Source organism: Buteo buteo, chromosome 9 (assembly GCF_964188355.1).
Source record: "Buteo buteo chromosome 9, bButBut1.hap1.1, whole genome shotgun sequence".
NCBI lineage: Eukaryota > Metazoa > Chordata > Aves > Accipitriformes > Accipitridae > Buteo > Buteo buteo.
The window spans coordinates 26,331,074-26,349,507 of NC_134179.1; the positions used below are offsets into that span (position 1 = coordinate 26,331,074).

General features: G+C 38.9%; 1 protein-coding gene across 2 annotated transcripts in view; it reads left to right on the top strand.

Moving 5' to 3' along the window:
* Positions 1–18,143, top strand: part of ARFGEF3 (ARFGEF family member 3) — a 92,272-nt gene extending 74,129 nt beyond the window's left edge. For both annotated transcript variants that reach the window (XM_075035816.1, XM_075035817.1), the window contains 11 exons: positions 18–140; positions 2,433–2,536; positions 4,084–4,228; positions 5,711–5,839; positions 6,391–6,567; positions 7,140–7,254; positions 7,887–7,989; positions 8,625–8,756; positions 10,338–10,468; positions 14,015–15,245; positions 16,013–18,143. In XM_075035816.1, coding sequence (XP_074891917.1) covers positions 18–140; positions 2,433–2,536; positions 4,084–4,228; positions 5,711–5,839; positions 6,391–6,567; positions 7,140–7,254; positions 7,887–7,989; positions 8,625–8,756; positions 10,338–10,468; positions 14,015–15,245; positions 16,013–16,204 — 2,582 coding nt within the window. In that variant the 3' untranslated portion in view covers positions 16,205–18,143. The remainder of the gene's footprint in view (positions 1–17; positions 141–2,432; positions 2,537–4,083; positions 4,229–5,710; positions 5,840–6,390; positions 6,568–7,139; positions 7,255–7,886; positions 7,990–8,624; positions 8,757–10,337; positions 10,469–14,014; positions 15,246–16,012) is intronic.
* Positions 18,144–18,434: the final 291 nt, after the last annotated feature.

An 18,434-nucleotide genomic window follows, 5' to 3' on the forward strand; every position in this document is an offset into this window, starting at 1 on the left:
TCTTGTTATTTCCACAGGGAAATGCCAGGCTCCAGTGTTTGATGTCTTTGAAGCATTTCTAAACACAGACAGCATCCAGGTCTTTGCCAATGCCGCCACCAGTTATATTATGTGCCTTATGAAGTTTGTCAAAGGACTGGGTAAATATTTTTATTTTCCTTTTATCCTATTAAGTCATGATATGTCAAACTTGATGCTGCAGAAGAGGAGAATTCAGTTATGTAATACATAGTAAGGTAGGGAAGAGAGAGGCAGTGAAGAAATTAAGTCCAGAATGCTTTAATAAAATAAAATCAAGACCAAGGGATTATTTCAGAAACATTTTTAATGCTATCAATTCTTCAAGTTGTTATAGCAGCAAAGATGCATCTCACTGTTAAATGTCTGCTTCATTTGATCTTAATTTGCATCAGGACTTGCTTATATTCATTTAAATAATTAAAAAAAAAAAACCAACCCCAAAAACCTGAATATTGCAGAAATAGCCTGGCATTGTACAGTGACAGCATGGATTGTCTGCCACAGAACAGGGTATATTTTACATTCAGCAGCCAAAGCTACGCGGCTTCTTTTCTACCCTTGCCCACCACAGCAGCATTAGTTTGGCATATGCATGCTGAAAACCTGCTGAACCTTCACTGAGATCATGAGCATTGCAACTAACAACACTCTGTCCCCATGACTAGGTTTTTTTTGTTGCGTTACTGAGGGCAGCGGAGACCAGGCGTGTCAAGTCAAGGTGACACTGCAGAGTAATTGTTGTGCTTCACCAAACTGCATAACAAAGGCAAATGGTGTTGGGTCATTCTGCCCCCATGTTCGTGTTTCCTGGCTTGCTTTGATCATTAGAATTTGACACTTTTCATTGAACTGTGGCAATGATTGGTTTTTTTTCCCCTTACATAAATTGCGAAACCTGTGATGAGGAGTAAAATGGGGCGCTTTTTTTTGTATGTATATTAATTCACAAAGGTATCTAGGTCTGTAAGCAACTCTGATTTAAATGAAGCACCTAACTGGAGCAGATGTAATCTTTAATGTTACTCTTGTCTTATTAAGCTATTTCACCATTGATTTCAATGGAGGCAGAATTCAGCTTGTGATGACAGACCGGAATTGTAATTATTACTGCAAAAGAGAAACAAACTTGCATGTCCAGAACCAGTAGAGGGAACTCGTGTTCCTTCTGGAGAACTTAAAAGCCTGTCTTGTATTTCTTTAGGTTTTTTACTTTCATGAGATAAGTTTGTCACCTTTATGGTTACATGTCAAAAAGCAAGATCTTTTTTTGTATTAAAGGTAGTAGGACTATGGGATACTACAATACTGAGCAATAGTGAATGTACTACCATTTATGTGCATTTTAACATAGAACTGAGGGATTCAAACTTCACTGGTTGACTTGGCTGATCTCAATAGTAGACAAGACTTTAAAATACATTATGGAGGGAATAGTTCAGGGTATAGAAAAGCAAATAAATGTAGCGAAAGGAGAATAAAGTAGGATTTAATAAAAGGATTTAATATTTATCTTGTGGTTTTTATGCTAGGAATAGCTTTTAAGGCAATAAAAAGTTAATGTATATAGGCATTTAGTAAAGCTTAAGATTTGGCACTGAATGGGAAGTATTTGACTAAATGGAAAAATGGTTATGAGCCAAGTATTCTAGGGTGGGCAGAACATTGGCTGAGAGTGGAGGAAAACAGACTGTACAGACAGGGAAAACATTGGAGTGAATGGAGTTACTCAGGGAGGAGCTATGCAACAGGATGCCTTGGAACTGATCTGCTTATTTAATACACTCAGTGAAGCTGACCTAGAAGTAGGAGTCTGCTGATGCCACAGTGTTAGTAATACCTGTGATATTGAGACACTAGAGCCTGAGGATGTCATGCATTTGAAACTGTGAGACCTTGACACCTGAATTAGACAGCAGAAGGAAATATCGTAGCACAAAATATAAAATGGTGTGTTTAAGGAGTAAATGAACTAAAAGGAAGAACTTGTGGTAGAGTTTTCCAGGGCACTGGGGTGCAAATGAATAGAAAAAAATGTGTATATTAACTGAGCAAAGGGTGAATATGAGTAAGTAATTAATTCATACACCCATGGAAAAAAATGGAGTGGAGTCAATGTGACAAGTGACTATAAGGTATGATCGTAAGAATTCCTAAAGGCTCTACTAAAAAGTTATTAAATAGGCATGTATTTATTAAAGCATTTATTCATATGAAAGTCCATGTATAAACTATGACCAACATTACTGTATTGTTTGTATGAGAATCATCTGGTTGTCGTCTAATAAGATCAAACAAAGGATGTTTCTTGGATTCTATTCAGACATTAGGGCACAACTGAATGAAAAAGGAAAACTAATGCTGTGTTTTTTCTTTTCTTCTGTCCTTCCCAATGCTGCCTTTCCTATCCCCAGGGGAAGTAGATTGTAAGGAGATGGGTGACTGTATGCCAGGATCAGGTTCTGCATCTACAGACTTGTGCCTTCCCGCGCTTGATTACCTCAGGAGATGTTCTCAGGTATGATGAACAATCTTATACAGGTACTAACCTCGCCTAGGAAATGGTTCTAACCTCCAGGCTTTGCATCGATGGTTTGCATGTACACGACAGAATCTGTGGTAAGCCTGATGGTAATAACCCGCACTGCCAGATGGAGAGTGGCAATCTGAAGGAATCTCATGCCTTCTAGGCCAGCTAACAGTGGGAATACTGAGGAGATAAAAACACTCAGACCCAAGGAGCATGTGGGAAAATGTGAATTTTCAAAACCTGGTAGTAACATATTCAAAGCTACATTCATTCTTATTTAAACAGTAGTGGGAATGAAGAAGAAAAAAAAACAAAAACCTGAGAATTCTCAGATCTTAAGAAGAGCAACAGGTTACACCCTCTAAAATGCAGCAGCAGCAGCAGCTTATCTGTACCATGAAAACATATCTGAAACTCAGGGCAAATCTCTAACAATTAGAATGTTGGCATGTTTCCTGCGATCTCCTTGCACACAGCATAGATTATTATCCAGAGTTATTACGACATTTTTTTTGTCTGATTTTCTAATGTTGTTTGTATTTCTGTAGTACCTGCAAGTCTTTTTGTTGGACCCAGGCCATGTTTTTTCTGGGTAAATACAAATGCGTAACAAAGGATAATTACCATAGCTGAAAGGACTTAATATCTAAATTCAGAGATAATGGGTGGATTCAGTACACAGACTGAGAGGAGAAGGAGAGAATAAGGCAGCTCAGAATAATAAACAGCAGACATATCAAACTGTACTTGCTATCTTGTTCACCTAAAAAAATTTAGGGAATATGTACATGTATATCTAATGTGTGTTCTATCTGTACAATATGTGCATCACATCACTCTTCCTCATCCTTACAAACCCCACTCCACAATGAGGCAAAAATATTTTCTCCTCTTTAAAAGAAGCAGCCATTTTTATCTTGTTATACTTTTTAACTTGCCAGTAGAAGAAGAACAGGAATGACTAGAAAGAAATCCTGTCTGTATGTTTTAAATACATGGTTTACTTTAGAAAGGCCTGGTGAAATACTGGTAGCATCCCAGCTATAGCACAATTCTGCAAAATTTGTATTTGTTGTGTAATGGACAATTCAGGCAATCAATCTCTGAAGTAAACCTGTACAGGTCCTTTTATTGGTATTTACTTAGTCCTTCAGAGCTCAAAAATACTCTGTGTACAGCTAATGGAGCTTCTTAGGTCATTGGTGCAATCAGTAAGTACTAACATTTGTCTTTCACAAATGAGGAGGGAGCATACTCCCTTCCCCAAAATGTGTTATTTAAATTGCTTTTCTCCTTCTCTTTCTCACCTCGACTCCTTGTCAATGAACAGAAGACTTCTGGCCTCTAGCTGTGTTTTTCATTTACACTATTGCTGGATGAACAGAACAGATGCTGTCATTATGCTGCTTTCATAGCTTTTATTTCATTTTACATACCTGTGTTGTATGTGATAGCTTTTACAAACTTTCACATATATATTCACCTTTTCTTCTCTTTTTTTTTTTTTCTCTCTTTGTCTCCTCCCCACCCTCAAGTTGTTAGCTAAAATCTATAAAATGCCCTTGAAACCCATCTTCCTCAGTGGCCGGCTGGTTAACTTGCCCCGAAGAGTGCAGGAACAGTCAGCCAGCAGTGAGGATGGTATTGAGTGCGTCCTTTCTGACTTTGATGACGACACTGGTAAGTGCATTGAAAGCAGTAAATGTGGAATTAATCAACTGCTTCTTCCACGTGTCACTGTAAATTTTGCCAATTGCTGAAAGCAAAAAGGAGGGGAAAAACTTCATAGTTTATTGTCTCCCTGTTGTCTACGCACACATGTGCGCACACAGAGCTTGGAAGTTCAGGTCATGTCACCTTCTTTATGTGAAAAGATACAGCTCATATATGAGAAAAATACAACCCCTCTCAAGACAAGATAATATTTTATTTAATAATATTTTAATTATCCTGATATTCATAATACAACCAGTATGCATTTCTGAGACCTAACAAAAAAATACTTTCTAGACCTGAAGTAAAGGAGTGAAAATGTCACCATATATACTGCCCCATGGAAGTGGTGTGAATAAATAAATGATCAACCCAGTTACTAAGTAATGATTTCACTGTTTTTAACTTGATTCTTAGGAAGACTCTTGCAGTCAGCAAACTCGGTGTATCTTAAACAAAGTTCCCTTGCAGCCTTTTTTATTGGTTTTGGAACATAATTAGCCAGCAATCGTCATGCAGACACAGACTACATCAGCATGGCTACCAGTGGCAGAGAAGATGGGCTTATTAGTGAACCAAAGTAAAATCCATTTTAGCCTAATAAACCCATAGCCTTTTAAGGAGACTTAGCTCAGGAATAACACTATACATTGCAGGAGCATTATGAATGTAATACACAAGATCCTTCTAGTCGTTCATAATGTCATGGGGAACTAGTAAGTACTTAAGTAATCTGTAAAGAATTAAAGGGCAGCTATTCCTAACCATCTTCAAAATTCTACTGAAAACTAGTTGTATCCCATAATCTTTCAGGGGTGCATGTTTGCTAATGTAGATATGAACTCAGAGTACTACCTGTGTCCTAACTGCTGTTCTGGTAGTTGTCCAGCTCTGTCGTATCCACATTTAATACTCTTCTATCTGTGACCTCTTAACATCTAAAGATGACATGTGTGGCAGCCTGGTGATACTTCATGAGACTTTATTACTGTTCAAATCTGGGTACCAAATAGAGCCAGTTAAGTTATGGCTAGTCACCTTAGGATCATTACCTAAAACCATAACCTAAAAGAGTATAATCCATTCTGGGCAGCATTTGCAATGGTAGTGAGATGTGTAAAATGTCCCATTAAAAAAAAACACACCTAAGGTTAAAGAGACTGGACTAGTGGGAGTAGTAAACTAAGAAAGAAGACCAGAACAAGATGTATGTGGAGGAGGAAGGATGGGACAAAACATACGCTTAATAAAAAGGGAAGGAAAAGGAGACCATCATTTTAAAAATTGCTATTGCCCACAATCATTACATGGCAATAGTGAACATGCAAGAACCCATGATCTTTAAGTTAATTAATTTCTTAGCCTCTATCACTTTCTGAAGGCAAGTTCCACCTGTGGTCAGTGCAGTATCTTACTCATGGCTTTTAATCTTTGTTTTGTTACTTGTAGGCCTTATCAATGTCTGGATTATTCTGCTGGAAGAATTAACAACGGCTATATCCAACTGTCCCCGTCAGCACCAGCCTCCTACTTTGGATCTGCTCTTTGAATTGCTGAGGGACATTGCCAAGACACCTGGTAATGAAAGGGCTTGATAAAATGTGAGCTAGTAGAGCCCTGACCCAAACTTCCTAGAATCCTAAACCACTTCTGTAAAATGTGTTACTCATGCTAGAGCTGTACAGAGATATTCTCAAGTAGAAAGGGATTTTCTTAGAGCATGCTCTGTTGTTCCAGTTAGTGCATTGTTCTATGTTGACAAAAGACATCTGGTAAGAGTATGTTCAACATACTCTTACATTTATTGCACTAATAAAGAGGTGCAGTACTCTATCAATGTTGTAGCCACAGAAAATGTTTGCCTGGTGTCCAGGAAATGGAAAAAGAAAATTACATAGTCCTGTAGACCTGCTGGGAAAGACAGCAGGTAAACAGTCAGCTTAAATGTTCATATACTACCTCACAACTAGAGCCAAAACTGCTTGCCCCGCTCATCCCACAAAAAAAGTTTCAGAACCTGCTTTCTTTCGCATCACCCCTGGCCTCAAGCTTCGAACAACTTAGCAAATTTACTGTGCATGTAGGCTTTGTAAGCAAAAATATACAACCATCACTGTGTTTATTTTAAGGACCAGGATTTGGCATTTATGCAGTTGTACATCTTCTTCTTCCCACGATGTCTCTTTGGCTCCATCGCAGCCATGGTGACCATTCTTACTGGGATGTGGCATCTGCTAATTTCAAGCATGCCATTGGCCTTTCCTGTGAACTCGTAGTGGAGCACATTCAAAATTTCATACACTCAGGTATGTCATTGTACTGTCACATCTACTGACAGTCACCAGTGGCATGTTACTGAATAGCTACTTGGGGAGATAGTTTCATGGCTTTTTGGTTGCTCAAGCATAAAATAAGCAGAGGAGGGGTGAAAACTTCTTTCTGTCTGGGTTTTTTTTCTTCCTTTATAGGGTTTAGAATTATGGAAAAAATTAACTTGTAAGGAACCTACGGAAGTTATTTAGTCCAGCCTCCTGCTCAGAGCAGGGCTATCTTCAATATTAAATCATCACAGTCTATATTATACTTTCCAAAAGAAGACACTAAGACGTTGTTCATAAAGAACTATAATACCAGAAACAGGATCTAACAGAATTTCTCCAGTACCACTTAAGTCCAGACATTTTATATAGTTAACATCAAAAGGATTGTTCTTATTTCAGTTTGATATGATGCATGTTTCAAAATTGAACTCTAGTGATAGCTGCATAAAAAGAATTTGGTTTTGCAAAGTCTCTGATTAGCAGTAAGTGTAGCAAGACTGTTTAATTATAATGAAAAGGCAATGATGTTAAAACCAGTCTGTGTCTTTTCCTTATAGATATTGGTTATGAAAATATGATCAATACTATGCTGAAAGATCTTTTCAAGTTGCTGGTAGCCTGTGTGGCAGAACCAACAGAAATTATTTCCAGAGTTGGCTGCTCTTGTATCAGGTAACACAGTCTGTTCACTCTGTTAGCATATTCAAAAAAAGATGTCTTTATATCTTTGAAGAACTTGTGGACTGATTAGGTTGGGTAACATATCAAAAGAAGTCCACAATATATCTATCTTGTTTTATTTAAAGAATGAATTTTAGACTTACTAACCTTTTCTTGCTTTTTTTGATCTGCTTCAGAACCTGTGATTTTAGGCATTACTATGTGTATGATTCCCATAAAAAGCACTTGTACATTACTTATGTGCAGTTAGTCAATAATCCTTAGGAAAAATAATGAAGGGTCTTTCTGTTGGAATTCACAGGTCTTTAGAGGTAATTAATGCCTTTTACAGTCTTCGGGTTATTACAGTCATAATCAAAATAAGCACTGCATTAGAGAGTTACACAGTGTATGGTGCTTGTCCTGGCAAGATGCCTACTTAAAGAGGAAAAACAAAGTGGGGAAAAAAAAGTCAAAACTACAGTGTAATTACAAAAATAGGTCAGGGTAACAACCGAGGAGATTGGATATCATTAGCTAGCTACTGAGTAGGCCTTTTATTCTGTTTTCAACCTTCTCCCATTACAAATAAGAATTAGCTAGTTCATTCTTGAACATGGTAACATTTTCCTGTGTCCTTGCAGGTATGTGTTAGTGACAGCAGGGCCTGTTTTTACTGAAGAGATGTGGAGGCTTGCATGTTGTGCCTTGCAGGATGCATTCTCTGCCACTCTGGAGCCAGTAAAGGTAAACTGCCTTTTTTGCTGACAGTCAAAATGTAATCACAGTAGTTATAGACTCGCTAACTTTTGACAGGTTGCTTTTTCTTTTTTAGAAAAGTTTTTGGGTACAGAGCCAGGAAAGGAAGCGTAAGGATTATGTGGTAGCTTCTTTGTCAATTTACAATGAAAGGTGTTGTATGAACAATGGAGATTGAAATCAGTTTTTCTAAACATGTACAGACAACACTAGTTGCTAACAGTCCAGACTTATTTTAAATTGCCCTGCCAGTATGAAATTAGAAGAGTTAAATAGGTGAAAACTTACCTTTTGATCCATTTCTTTCTCTGGATTGGCTAAAAATAGACCGAAGACAAAGTCACTTACTTGATCCTGTAGCTCCATGCTCCATATAGATTATGTCTCAACTCATTATCTTTCTTGTAACAGAAAGTCCTGTTAAGTCATCACAGGCCAGAGTACTTAAGAAGTTGTAATATCTTTGCATCAGAGACATCAAATGCTAAGTAGCATGTGACCGGCAGACGGTAATGTGACAGATCACTCTGAATCTTGTATTACACACAAACAGGCTGGACAACGCTACAGTCACTGACTTCATTTAACACACAGTAAAAGCCTGATGTTGTGTCTCTCCATAGAACCTGTTGGGCTATTTCCACAGTGGTTCTGAAAGCTTTAGTGGAGATGCCTGTGAAGTGAAGGTGGCAGCCCCCTCCCTCTCGCCAAGTGCTGAAGCTGAATATTGGAGAATCAGAGCCATGGCACAACAGGTACTGACCGATGTTTCAGGGGAAGTCAGAGAACCTTTTAAACCTGGGGCTTTTCTTTATGAAAGTACATCTTTACCACCACCTTCCTCACAAACCCTATGGGCAAAGACTTCCTCATCACCAGACTAACATTTATTTGTCTAACACTAGTACTGAGAAAAAGTAATAAAACCTAGAAAAAAAACCCAAACTTAAAACTGTCCCCCTGTAAGTAGGAATTGGGAATGCCTAAGGTGGAGGAGGATGCATAGGTACCTGAGGAGAACTGACGATGACCCTGTTGTGTAATGTAGCTTTAAAAACTGCAACCCTAGCATACATCAGTGGAAATGTTTCTAATAGAAAAGGGAAATAGTAGTGTCACTATGAATCCTCATCTAGAATGTCATATACGTTTCTGATTACTCTGTTAAAGAATGATAAATTCAAAGGACAAAAAATGCACTAGAACTGAGACTGTGATATGAAACTAGAAAAAACAGATTTGTTCAACTTATCAAAGCAGAGTTTGAAGAGGAATGCAGTTTTTTTCTCTATAAATACCTGGGTATAGATTGCAGAGAAGAAAAAGAGTTACGGAGAACTAGAGTGTAACACTGACATTTAACCAACTATTTAAAACTCACCGCTAATTCCTAATCAGCAGAGCAAGCTTGGAGACAACCTTCTTGGGGTCCTTTTGACTACAATAGAGCTTTGTTCATTTTATGAAACTGGTTATATGAAACAAGTTCCTTGAAATACAGCAGACTGAACTTAATGACCTGCAGGGTACCATAAAACTGTAAATACCATATGACAGTTTCAGCATGGGAAAGCAGCTGGATTAAAAAAGCAAACAGATGTTTGGTGTCAATTTCTGACTTGATTAATCATACCCTGATGCTGCTTGAAAATCTGAGACATACAGACTAAGATTTGTGATCACAAATAATGTGGCAGTGGCAGACTTTGAATAGAAAAAAATGTTTTAAATTAAGTTTTAAAGACACAGAACTCAAAAAGCAGGGAATGTGGCATTTATACTTTTCTTGTAGACACTGTCAGTGGCACTCCCTGTGTCCTTCTCAGTGGGGATTTGACACAACTACTAAGCTACAGCAAATAAGGGTTGTTTCTCCATTTCCCACCCAAAGAATTGCAAGTTAGGTGTCTCTTGTATCTTCATGGCTAAAAATAATGCTTCCAACAACCAGCCTTTCTAGATACAACAGGCTGACTGTGCAAACAGGTCCTTGTCTCAACTATACATGATATTTTCTGATAGCAGTATGCAGACAGCAGAAAGTTTGTTTTGGCGTTTGGTATTATGTCTTACACAAGTTCAAAGAAAAAGATGTCTGTCCTTTGCCCTGTGCTCTTCTGGGTGGCTGGAGGTAGCCTATGGCTCTGAGGCTGTTTTACCAATGCAGCATGCTCCAGGGAAGGTCTTCCTGGGGGGATACTTTGCATTCTCTCCATCACTGTAAAATAAGTCATCATAACAGATCTCTAAAAATGCAGGAAATCCTATTCTCGGGCTCCCCAAGGACCCAGAGCAAGTGCTAAACTGATTGGTTTATGTAACTTGTTGTTTTCTAGGTCTTCATGCTGGAGACTCAGTGCTCCCCAAAGACCCCTAGCAACAAGGAAGGGTTTGAACATGCCCAGTCATGCGTGCTCATCATTGACCTGCCACCAGATAAGAAACCAAATGGGCATACCCAGAGAAGGTAAAATATCTTCTCAGGAAAATACTGTGTCATGAAAAGCAAGATAAAAAATATTGTCAGGCTGGCAGAGAAGTGAACCGAGGCTGGCAAACCATGCCTCTTCATAGGTCTCATCAAAAAAATGAAATACACCAATCAAATAAAAATTAGGTTTTGTGACATAGGAGACAATGGGTTACTACTATCTGCTCTCCAAATGTTCCCATGATCATACACTGGTGAGCAGGCATGTGCAAGAGCTGTTACAGTTACAGAGAAGCCTGCGTCAGGGTCTATAATGTGGGCCTTAGAAAGCTAAATAAGGAAAATGTTTCTGATAGATAGTAAAAATTGGTAGGTTACAAATACCTGAAGGACACATAAGGTCACACAAAGCCTTCAAGCAGAGGAAACACAGATTAAATTAAGAAAAGAATTCTCATAGGAAATACTAGGAAAATCTTTCCAATATTGAGATTCTTTTCTTTAACACGTAGAGTTAAAAATATCAGTTTGAAGAAAGGTTTGGAAGTACCATTATGTTTGTAATGATACTTACCAAATGAAATAATGTCTGCTTCGCTAATGGTCTTTTAAATTCAGTATTACTGGATTAAGAAGGTAGAAAAAGTTAATGGATGAACTGGAGCGGTATAAATTGAACAGACCACATCCAAAGCTGCAAAACTGTCAACATATTGATCTAGGGAACATTGGTTTTGCTTGGCACATTTTTTTTTGTGGAAGTCCTTCTATATGTTACCACCTCAGAAACTCATACATTTGCATGACAATCTGATCCTGTCAAAGAATATTTCTTTTTGCTTGCACTTAGTTAGTTGTTTAAACAACTGCTGTAACATCAATAGGGCCTAAAGTTAGAATTCTGCATTCACGGTTTGTGTTTGTATTGCAAGGTATGTAATACATGGCATGAAATTTTACTAGATACAAAACCTGCTTCTGTACCACTTCAGGCATTCTCATTCAAAACTAAATTATTGCTTGCAACAAGGAGCCAGATTGTGATGGTCCTTTGGATGAACTGGAAGAAAGACCATGCAAGATGTCTTTGTTCTTATACACCTGTACAGAAGCTTCCCCCAAGAGCAGGTGTTCTGTTGCCTCACCTTCAGAGAACAGGGCCCTGCTCAGAGACGAAGAAAGGTTGAGATCACAATCTAAACCCTTCCTTTGTGGTGGGAAAATATCTGCTTTATCCAAAGGTTTGCAGATCATTCTTCTTGTTACAATGAATGCAAAGCAAAAGACTGGAGTACTCCCCTCTCATGGCATGTAAGGCCATGCAATCTAACAGGCTGTGTTTGTAAAGGTAGCATGGGCCTTGCAATAAATACAAACTCTGAATGCTCTCACACTGTGCTTTGTCTAAACAACTGCAAAAAGTGTATATGCCGATAGGCAAATGTTACCCCAGCAATGCTTATTTTTCACCAAAACAGGGCTCAAAAGTTGACTGTGCCACTGTTTTTCATATTATTTGCTACAGCAGTGCAGTTATTTGCCAGTCTTGCATGCTAGTAGTAACTGTGGCCTTTCAAAAGTTTTACTTTAACCTTAGTGGGGTTTCTCTTCTCCCTTTTTGCTTTTGTTTCCTTAATGCTGCATCGTTTCACAGGAAGCTGGGGTAAGGGAGCTTTTCTTCTTCCTAAACAGTAATAATATATTTTAGTTTGAAACTTTGGGCAGAATAAGAAAATACTATCCTTAACCAGCTTTGTCACTGTGTGTTTTCACCTGTAGTTCTGTACTAGTTTCTTTTGGAACTGAGCAGTACTTTAAACTGGCCTTGTAAATTGCCTTTTTGGCTATTACAAGGCAAGCAGATCTCCTTCATTCTGATCCTGCTTTTGGAACAGGATTAGTCTCTTGAAATCAATGCAAGCACTCATTTAACTTTATACATGCTCTTAAGAGCTTTTCTGAGTCAGAGCCTCTAATGATTTTTACAGCAGAAAACTACTTCCCCATAAAGAGCTCCAGTGTATGTATTAATCATCAAGGTTTTAGCACTGTCAAATAATAAGACTACTAAATTTTACTGATGTATCAGCACTGACAGCTGTGTCACGGTAAGCAAACTGACATAGGTAAATTAACCCAAGCAGCACAGTTTTGTCTGACCTTTTTTTTTTTTTTTTTTTTAGAAAATGTTGCATTCTCAAAAACAAGTTTTGATATGATTTCTCAAAAAACATTAGACTTTTTGTTTTGCTACTTTGAAAAAACTTTTGAAAGTTGTTTAATGAAAGTAGAATAATTTTTGCAACAAAAAAAATTAAAAGTCTACAACTAAACATCTCATGTTACATGAAGATTTACTTTGACTTAGACCTAAAACTTCAGTATTGCAAGCAAACTGAAAAATCTCTTACTCATGTGATAGCGGTGCTAATTAAAATGCAACCCATCATAGTTCCGTAAATCAAAACAAGTATTACTATGTGTACCAGAGCATCAGCTCTATTTAAAACATTGCCATTGTAATCTTATGCAAAGACCTTTTTTTTTAAATGCCTTAAGATAAGTTTCACAGTTTATAACTTTAAATCCATGAGATACCAAACAACAATCCTGTCCACCCTTTCTTCCTAGCCTCCCTTGCTTGTAAGCCTCTCAGTGTTATTTACTGGTGAATGACCTGAAAACTTTGGTTGGAGTAATTTGCCATTCCTGGGTTTCCTGTGCAAATCAAAAATCAGTGACATCTAGAACAACTCACAGCATCTCTCTAACAGGAGCACAGTGAGACACAGGGTTAGGTATAGATAATTCCATGCTAGGCTCTCAGAGTTCAAGTTGAAGCCTTAAGAGCAAACAGTGAAATGTGCCTTCAGCAAGACTTAAGCTTCTTTGCATGCTCCATTGCACTGCTGATGTTTCTGTAGATGTTTTTTTATTGATTGGTTGGTTGGCTCTTTGTGTTTTATTTTTAAGAAGTACTCTGGCATTAGTGGAAATGGAAACCAAGTAGTAAACTAGTTTTGGCCTCAATTTTTCATGGCAAAATTAAGGATTGCTGAAATGCTGGTGGAGGTATTTTAAGGATACTTCAACTTAGGCAAAGTTCAGCAACAAAAATAGAAAATATAGTCAGGGACCAATGGCAGAAGCGATACATAACTTGTGTGTTGTTAAATTCCTCAGTTATAGCAGGCTGTAATATTGAGAGTACTTGCAGCTGTCATGAAATTGAAACACAGAATATTTAATCCCTCAGTGTTAGAAGAACTCTGGAGAAAATGACAAAAATAACAACAGAGCTTTGTTTTAATACCACCTCTGCACAAGTGGACAGTTATTTTTCTTAATCAATGTAAGTGTCTTCCCTTCTAGAAAAGTATTTGAAAGAGTAGCTGAAAGACCATTCCAGACAACTTTGTCTTCCTCCACTTTTTTGTAACAAGGCTGTGAAAATTTGGCCTTTCATTTGCATCTTTTATGTTAGATTCTAAAATACAAAGTATTCCTGTACTTCTAGTAAAAGCACAATGCACCATTTTTTAATATTTTTTTTTTTCCCCCTCACATGCTTGGTTTACCAAGTATTCCTTTCAGGACAATTGTGGTGAGCTTGCTGTCCCACCAAGTACTGCTCCAGAATTTATATGACATCTTATTGGAAGAATTTGTGAAAGGCCCTTCTAACTTGGAGGAGAAAATGACAATACAAGTACCAGAAAACAAGTTGGCTGGTTTTCTCAGGTACATCTCCATGCAAAACCTGGCTGTCATCTTTGACTTACTGCTGGACTCCTATAGAACAGCCAGAGAGTTTGACACCAGACCTGGGTTGAAGTGTTTGCTGAAAAAAGTGTCTGGCATTAGTGGAGCTGCCAACTTGTATCGCCAGTCAGCCATGAGCTTCAACATCTACTTCCATGCTTTGGTTTGTGCAATCCTGACAAACCAGGAGAACATCACTGCAGAGCAAGTGAAAAAGATACTCTTTGAAGATGATGAGAGAAGCACAGACTCATCACAGCAGTGTTCTTCAGAAGATGAAGACATTTTTGAAGAAACTGCCCAGGTCAGTCCCCCACGAGGGAAGGAGAAGAGACAGTGGAGGGCTCGGATACCATCTCTGAGCGTACAGCCTGTCAGCAATGCAGACTGGGGATGGCTAATCAAGCGGCTTCATAAGCTCTGTATGGAACTGTGCAACAACTATATCCAGATGCATCTGGACCTGGAGAATAATGTAGAGGAGCCTCCAGTGTTCAAAGGTGACCCTTTCTTCATTTTACCATCCTTTCACTCAGAAACCTCCACCCCATCAACCGGAGGGCAATCTGGGAAGGACACACCATCCGAAGATGACCGGAGTCAAATCAGGGACCAACTGGGAGACAGCCTGACACCCCGAGGAGGGAGTGGAGAAATGTTGCTGCTACCCCCACCCCTAAGTCCTAAACCAGAGAAAAAAGAGCAAACCAGGAAAAAAGAATGGTGGGAGAGTGCTGGCAACAAGATCTACACCATAGCCACTGACAAAACTATCTCCAAGCTCATGACAGAATACAAGAAAAGAAAGCAGCAACAGGCCATGACATCCTTCACCAAAGAGGTCAAAGTGGAAAAGAAAGGGGAGCTCCTGGGTTCTAGAGGGCCAGACTCACCCATACTCCAGCGGCCACAACATCTTATAGATCAAGGTCAAATGAGGCATTCATTCAGTGCTGGTCCAGAGATCCTGAGACAAGAGAAGAGACCACGCTCAGGATCCACAGTCAGCTCCCTGAATATATCTGTCAGGGATGCAGAGGCCCAGATACAGGTAGGACATACTTGTAGAATGCTAATAATAATAGCAATAATTAAAAAGATACCTCTAAATATTTTTTTCCATTGCTTTGATGATTGTAATGATTATAATCTCTTCATTAAATGTCTTCATTACATAAAGAAGTTATCATGATGAGGACTGAATATTTCAGCAGCTGGCACCGATAAAAACCTGATTCTGTCCTATCAAAAGAAAAACAGTCTTCAGGGAAGTGTTGTTAGGCACATAATAGTACAGCTTTCAAGAGTGTTTCTGTGACTGGGGCCAAAGCTGCACTTAGTCCTAAGAACTAACAATCTACAATGAACTCATTGCTTACTGCTAAGGGCTCTAGCCCACTTAAGGCTTTTGAAACTGTCATGCTGCTTGACACAATGCTTTTGTACTTAAGAAGGTTTTTTTGTTAATTCCACAGCAGAAGGAGTGGTCTCTGTTCCTAAGCAGGAACTTGCTGCTTGCATATCCAAGTGAACAAATCAGTGAAAGCACCAAACTTGAAAGTCTTTGTTCACTGTAGGACAAAATAAAAGGTGATGAAGGGTGAGCACAATACCTGCAATACAAAGTCAAACAAGACTTACAGTACTGAATGTGAATTAGGAAGGCACAGTGAACATTAAATGAATATGCTGGCATTACTCAGTCCTCTTCATGAGGCTGCAACCACCAGATAAGTTATTTTCTGCCTCAACTGATGGGCTCATCTATTGAGAAAGGTCTTCTAAAGAGTCTTTTTTTTGTATCCCATTTGTTTGTAGGCATGGACGAACATGGTGCTGACAGTTCTCAACCAGATTCAGGCCCTGCCAGACCAAACTTTCACAGCCCTGCAGCCAGCAGTGTTCCCCTGTATCAGCCAACTGACTTGCCACGTGACAGATATCCGTGTCCGCCAGGCAGTACGGGAATGGCTGGGAAGAGTGGGACGAGTTTACGATATCATCATTTAAACCTAGCTGTGCTCTGTTGCAAAGAGGAGAAGAGATCCAAGGTATACAGCAAAGAAGTATTTGGGTTTCATTAATTGCCTATTTGTTGGTGATAATTTAAGAAACAATGAGCTTGTCAATGTATATCTCTATTCACTTGAGACTGTGTGTCCCTCACTCACACTAGCAAAGGAGGCAAAGCATGAGTGTGTCCAGGGGGGTCTGGAATGGCCCCAGAACCCAGAAACTGCTAGTAAATCGGGCTGGTACCTAAAGGGGTGATACATTTCAGTAGCCTTCATTTTAATTCAGATTTGCAACAGTGGAAGCAACAGTGCAGCAGAACTTCCACACTTGCAATTAGCTGTGACTGCAGCTGTTATCTGGATGTCAGGCCAGGCAAGTAAGCCTATGTAACTTTAAAAAAACAAACAAACAAAAAAAGTCAGGAAAAAGGTGGGGCTATAGGACAAGTGAAAAGGTGACATTTGTTTAGGCTAACTTTTTTCCCTTCTGAAATTAGCATGAGAGAGGAAAGCCAAATAAAGATTATTGTAGTAACTATATGCCTCACTCACTAGAGAATATGGAAATTTATTTTGCTCTGAGAAGAGCCTTTGAAGTCTGGTCACATTCAGTGTTGCTAATAAGTGACTATTAAAATATTCCAGGTCTAAAACTGGTAAACCAAGCACAGACTATTCATCCTTTCATTGCTCTTGTGGAGTATTGCTTAAAGAGAAATGGCACTATCAAGCTGCCCTCGACAATGCTACCCTGGCTGCCTCTTCAGCTATGCCTACAGCTGATCATTTTTCCACATGTCTAATTCCTCCTAAGGGCAACAGGGAAGTTTCATTTTCTGTTTCCTGTGAAGCTGGGGGGGAAGACACACCACAGAGCAAATACCAGCATGTGCCAGTATCTAGCATTCAACTAAACAGACTAGAGATAAAGTGTTCCAGTTTAAGAGTGTTCCAGTTTAAGCAACACTGCAGCTAAGTTAGCTTATGCTTCTACTGGAAATTTATGTTTGCTTATATAGAGCTGCTGTAGCCAGGAACACCCTTATCACCTTTGTTACTCTTAGCCTATCACTCCACACTGAGCTGAACCAAGAAGGAAAATAGTCTGAATGGAAGGTATCTTTCCTGTTTCTCTCCCATTTCTTGTCTGCTGCTGTAAATAGAAGGGGATAGATCCTCATGGAGGTACATCCCCCTCTGTGCAGCACTCCCCTAGGGACTATTACAATTTGCTGATGTTATTAAAGGAGAGGAAAAGGGGAAGGACTGATGTGTTGTCAAATACATACGTGATGTTCTTCACACTAGACACAGCAAAGGATTACCTTGCTGCACAAGTTATGTCACAGCCCCTGGGACATTCCATCTTGTACTCCCATGCTACATCATTTGTTGATTAGAAGTTGAAATAATTTGTTGAAAATAAGTTGATTTTAATCTTGGGTGGCCCCTTAATGATGTTCTCCCAAGGCTTTTAAAATGTGCACACCAACTAAATATACAGCTTCAGTCCCTGCTCCAAAGCATCCTCAAAATGGCATCCTTTTAGATCAGGCCTGGATTTTTGCACAACTACCTGCTTTTAGCATCTTAAACCTAGAAAAACAGAGGGAGCCAAAAGGCTCCACTGAACAGCCATCACCCAAGCTGATGTGTTTACAAAGAGTCTGCCACTATCCTCCTGCCTTTTCCCTCCATTGCCCACTTCTTCCCATTTGTCACTTCCTGGACTTGTGCAGGGAATATTTGTCCCATAACTTTCTGTAGTGTCAGTCACACTACTCCCTTTCTTTCAAAACTTCCCTTTGCTAAGTTGTTTCAAGGACATAAAAATTCCATAAAAACAACTCTTACTTACCACCTACCTTGACTTTATATAAATGAGTAATTTAACAATTTTGTCAATTGTCAATTTTCCCCAAAGAGTTTTAATACTTCCTTGGGGACAGGTAGGATTAGCCCTTGGTATATGGGAAAGTAGTAGCATGTTTGGTTTCTGTTGCCATGTCTTTCTTACACAACTTTAGGTAGAATAAAAAAGGGTGGCTATATTTTTCATTAAAGTTTTTATTGGGCATCTATACAGAACTGCTTTTAAAGCAGTACATTAATTAGGCAACAATAGAAATCAGAATAATAAACTGTATGCGAAACACCCAGCTCTGCTGTTTTTCATTATACGTGCATTGAATGGATGCAGATCCTTGCTGTACTAATCTAAAACT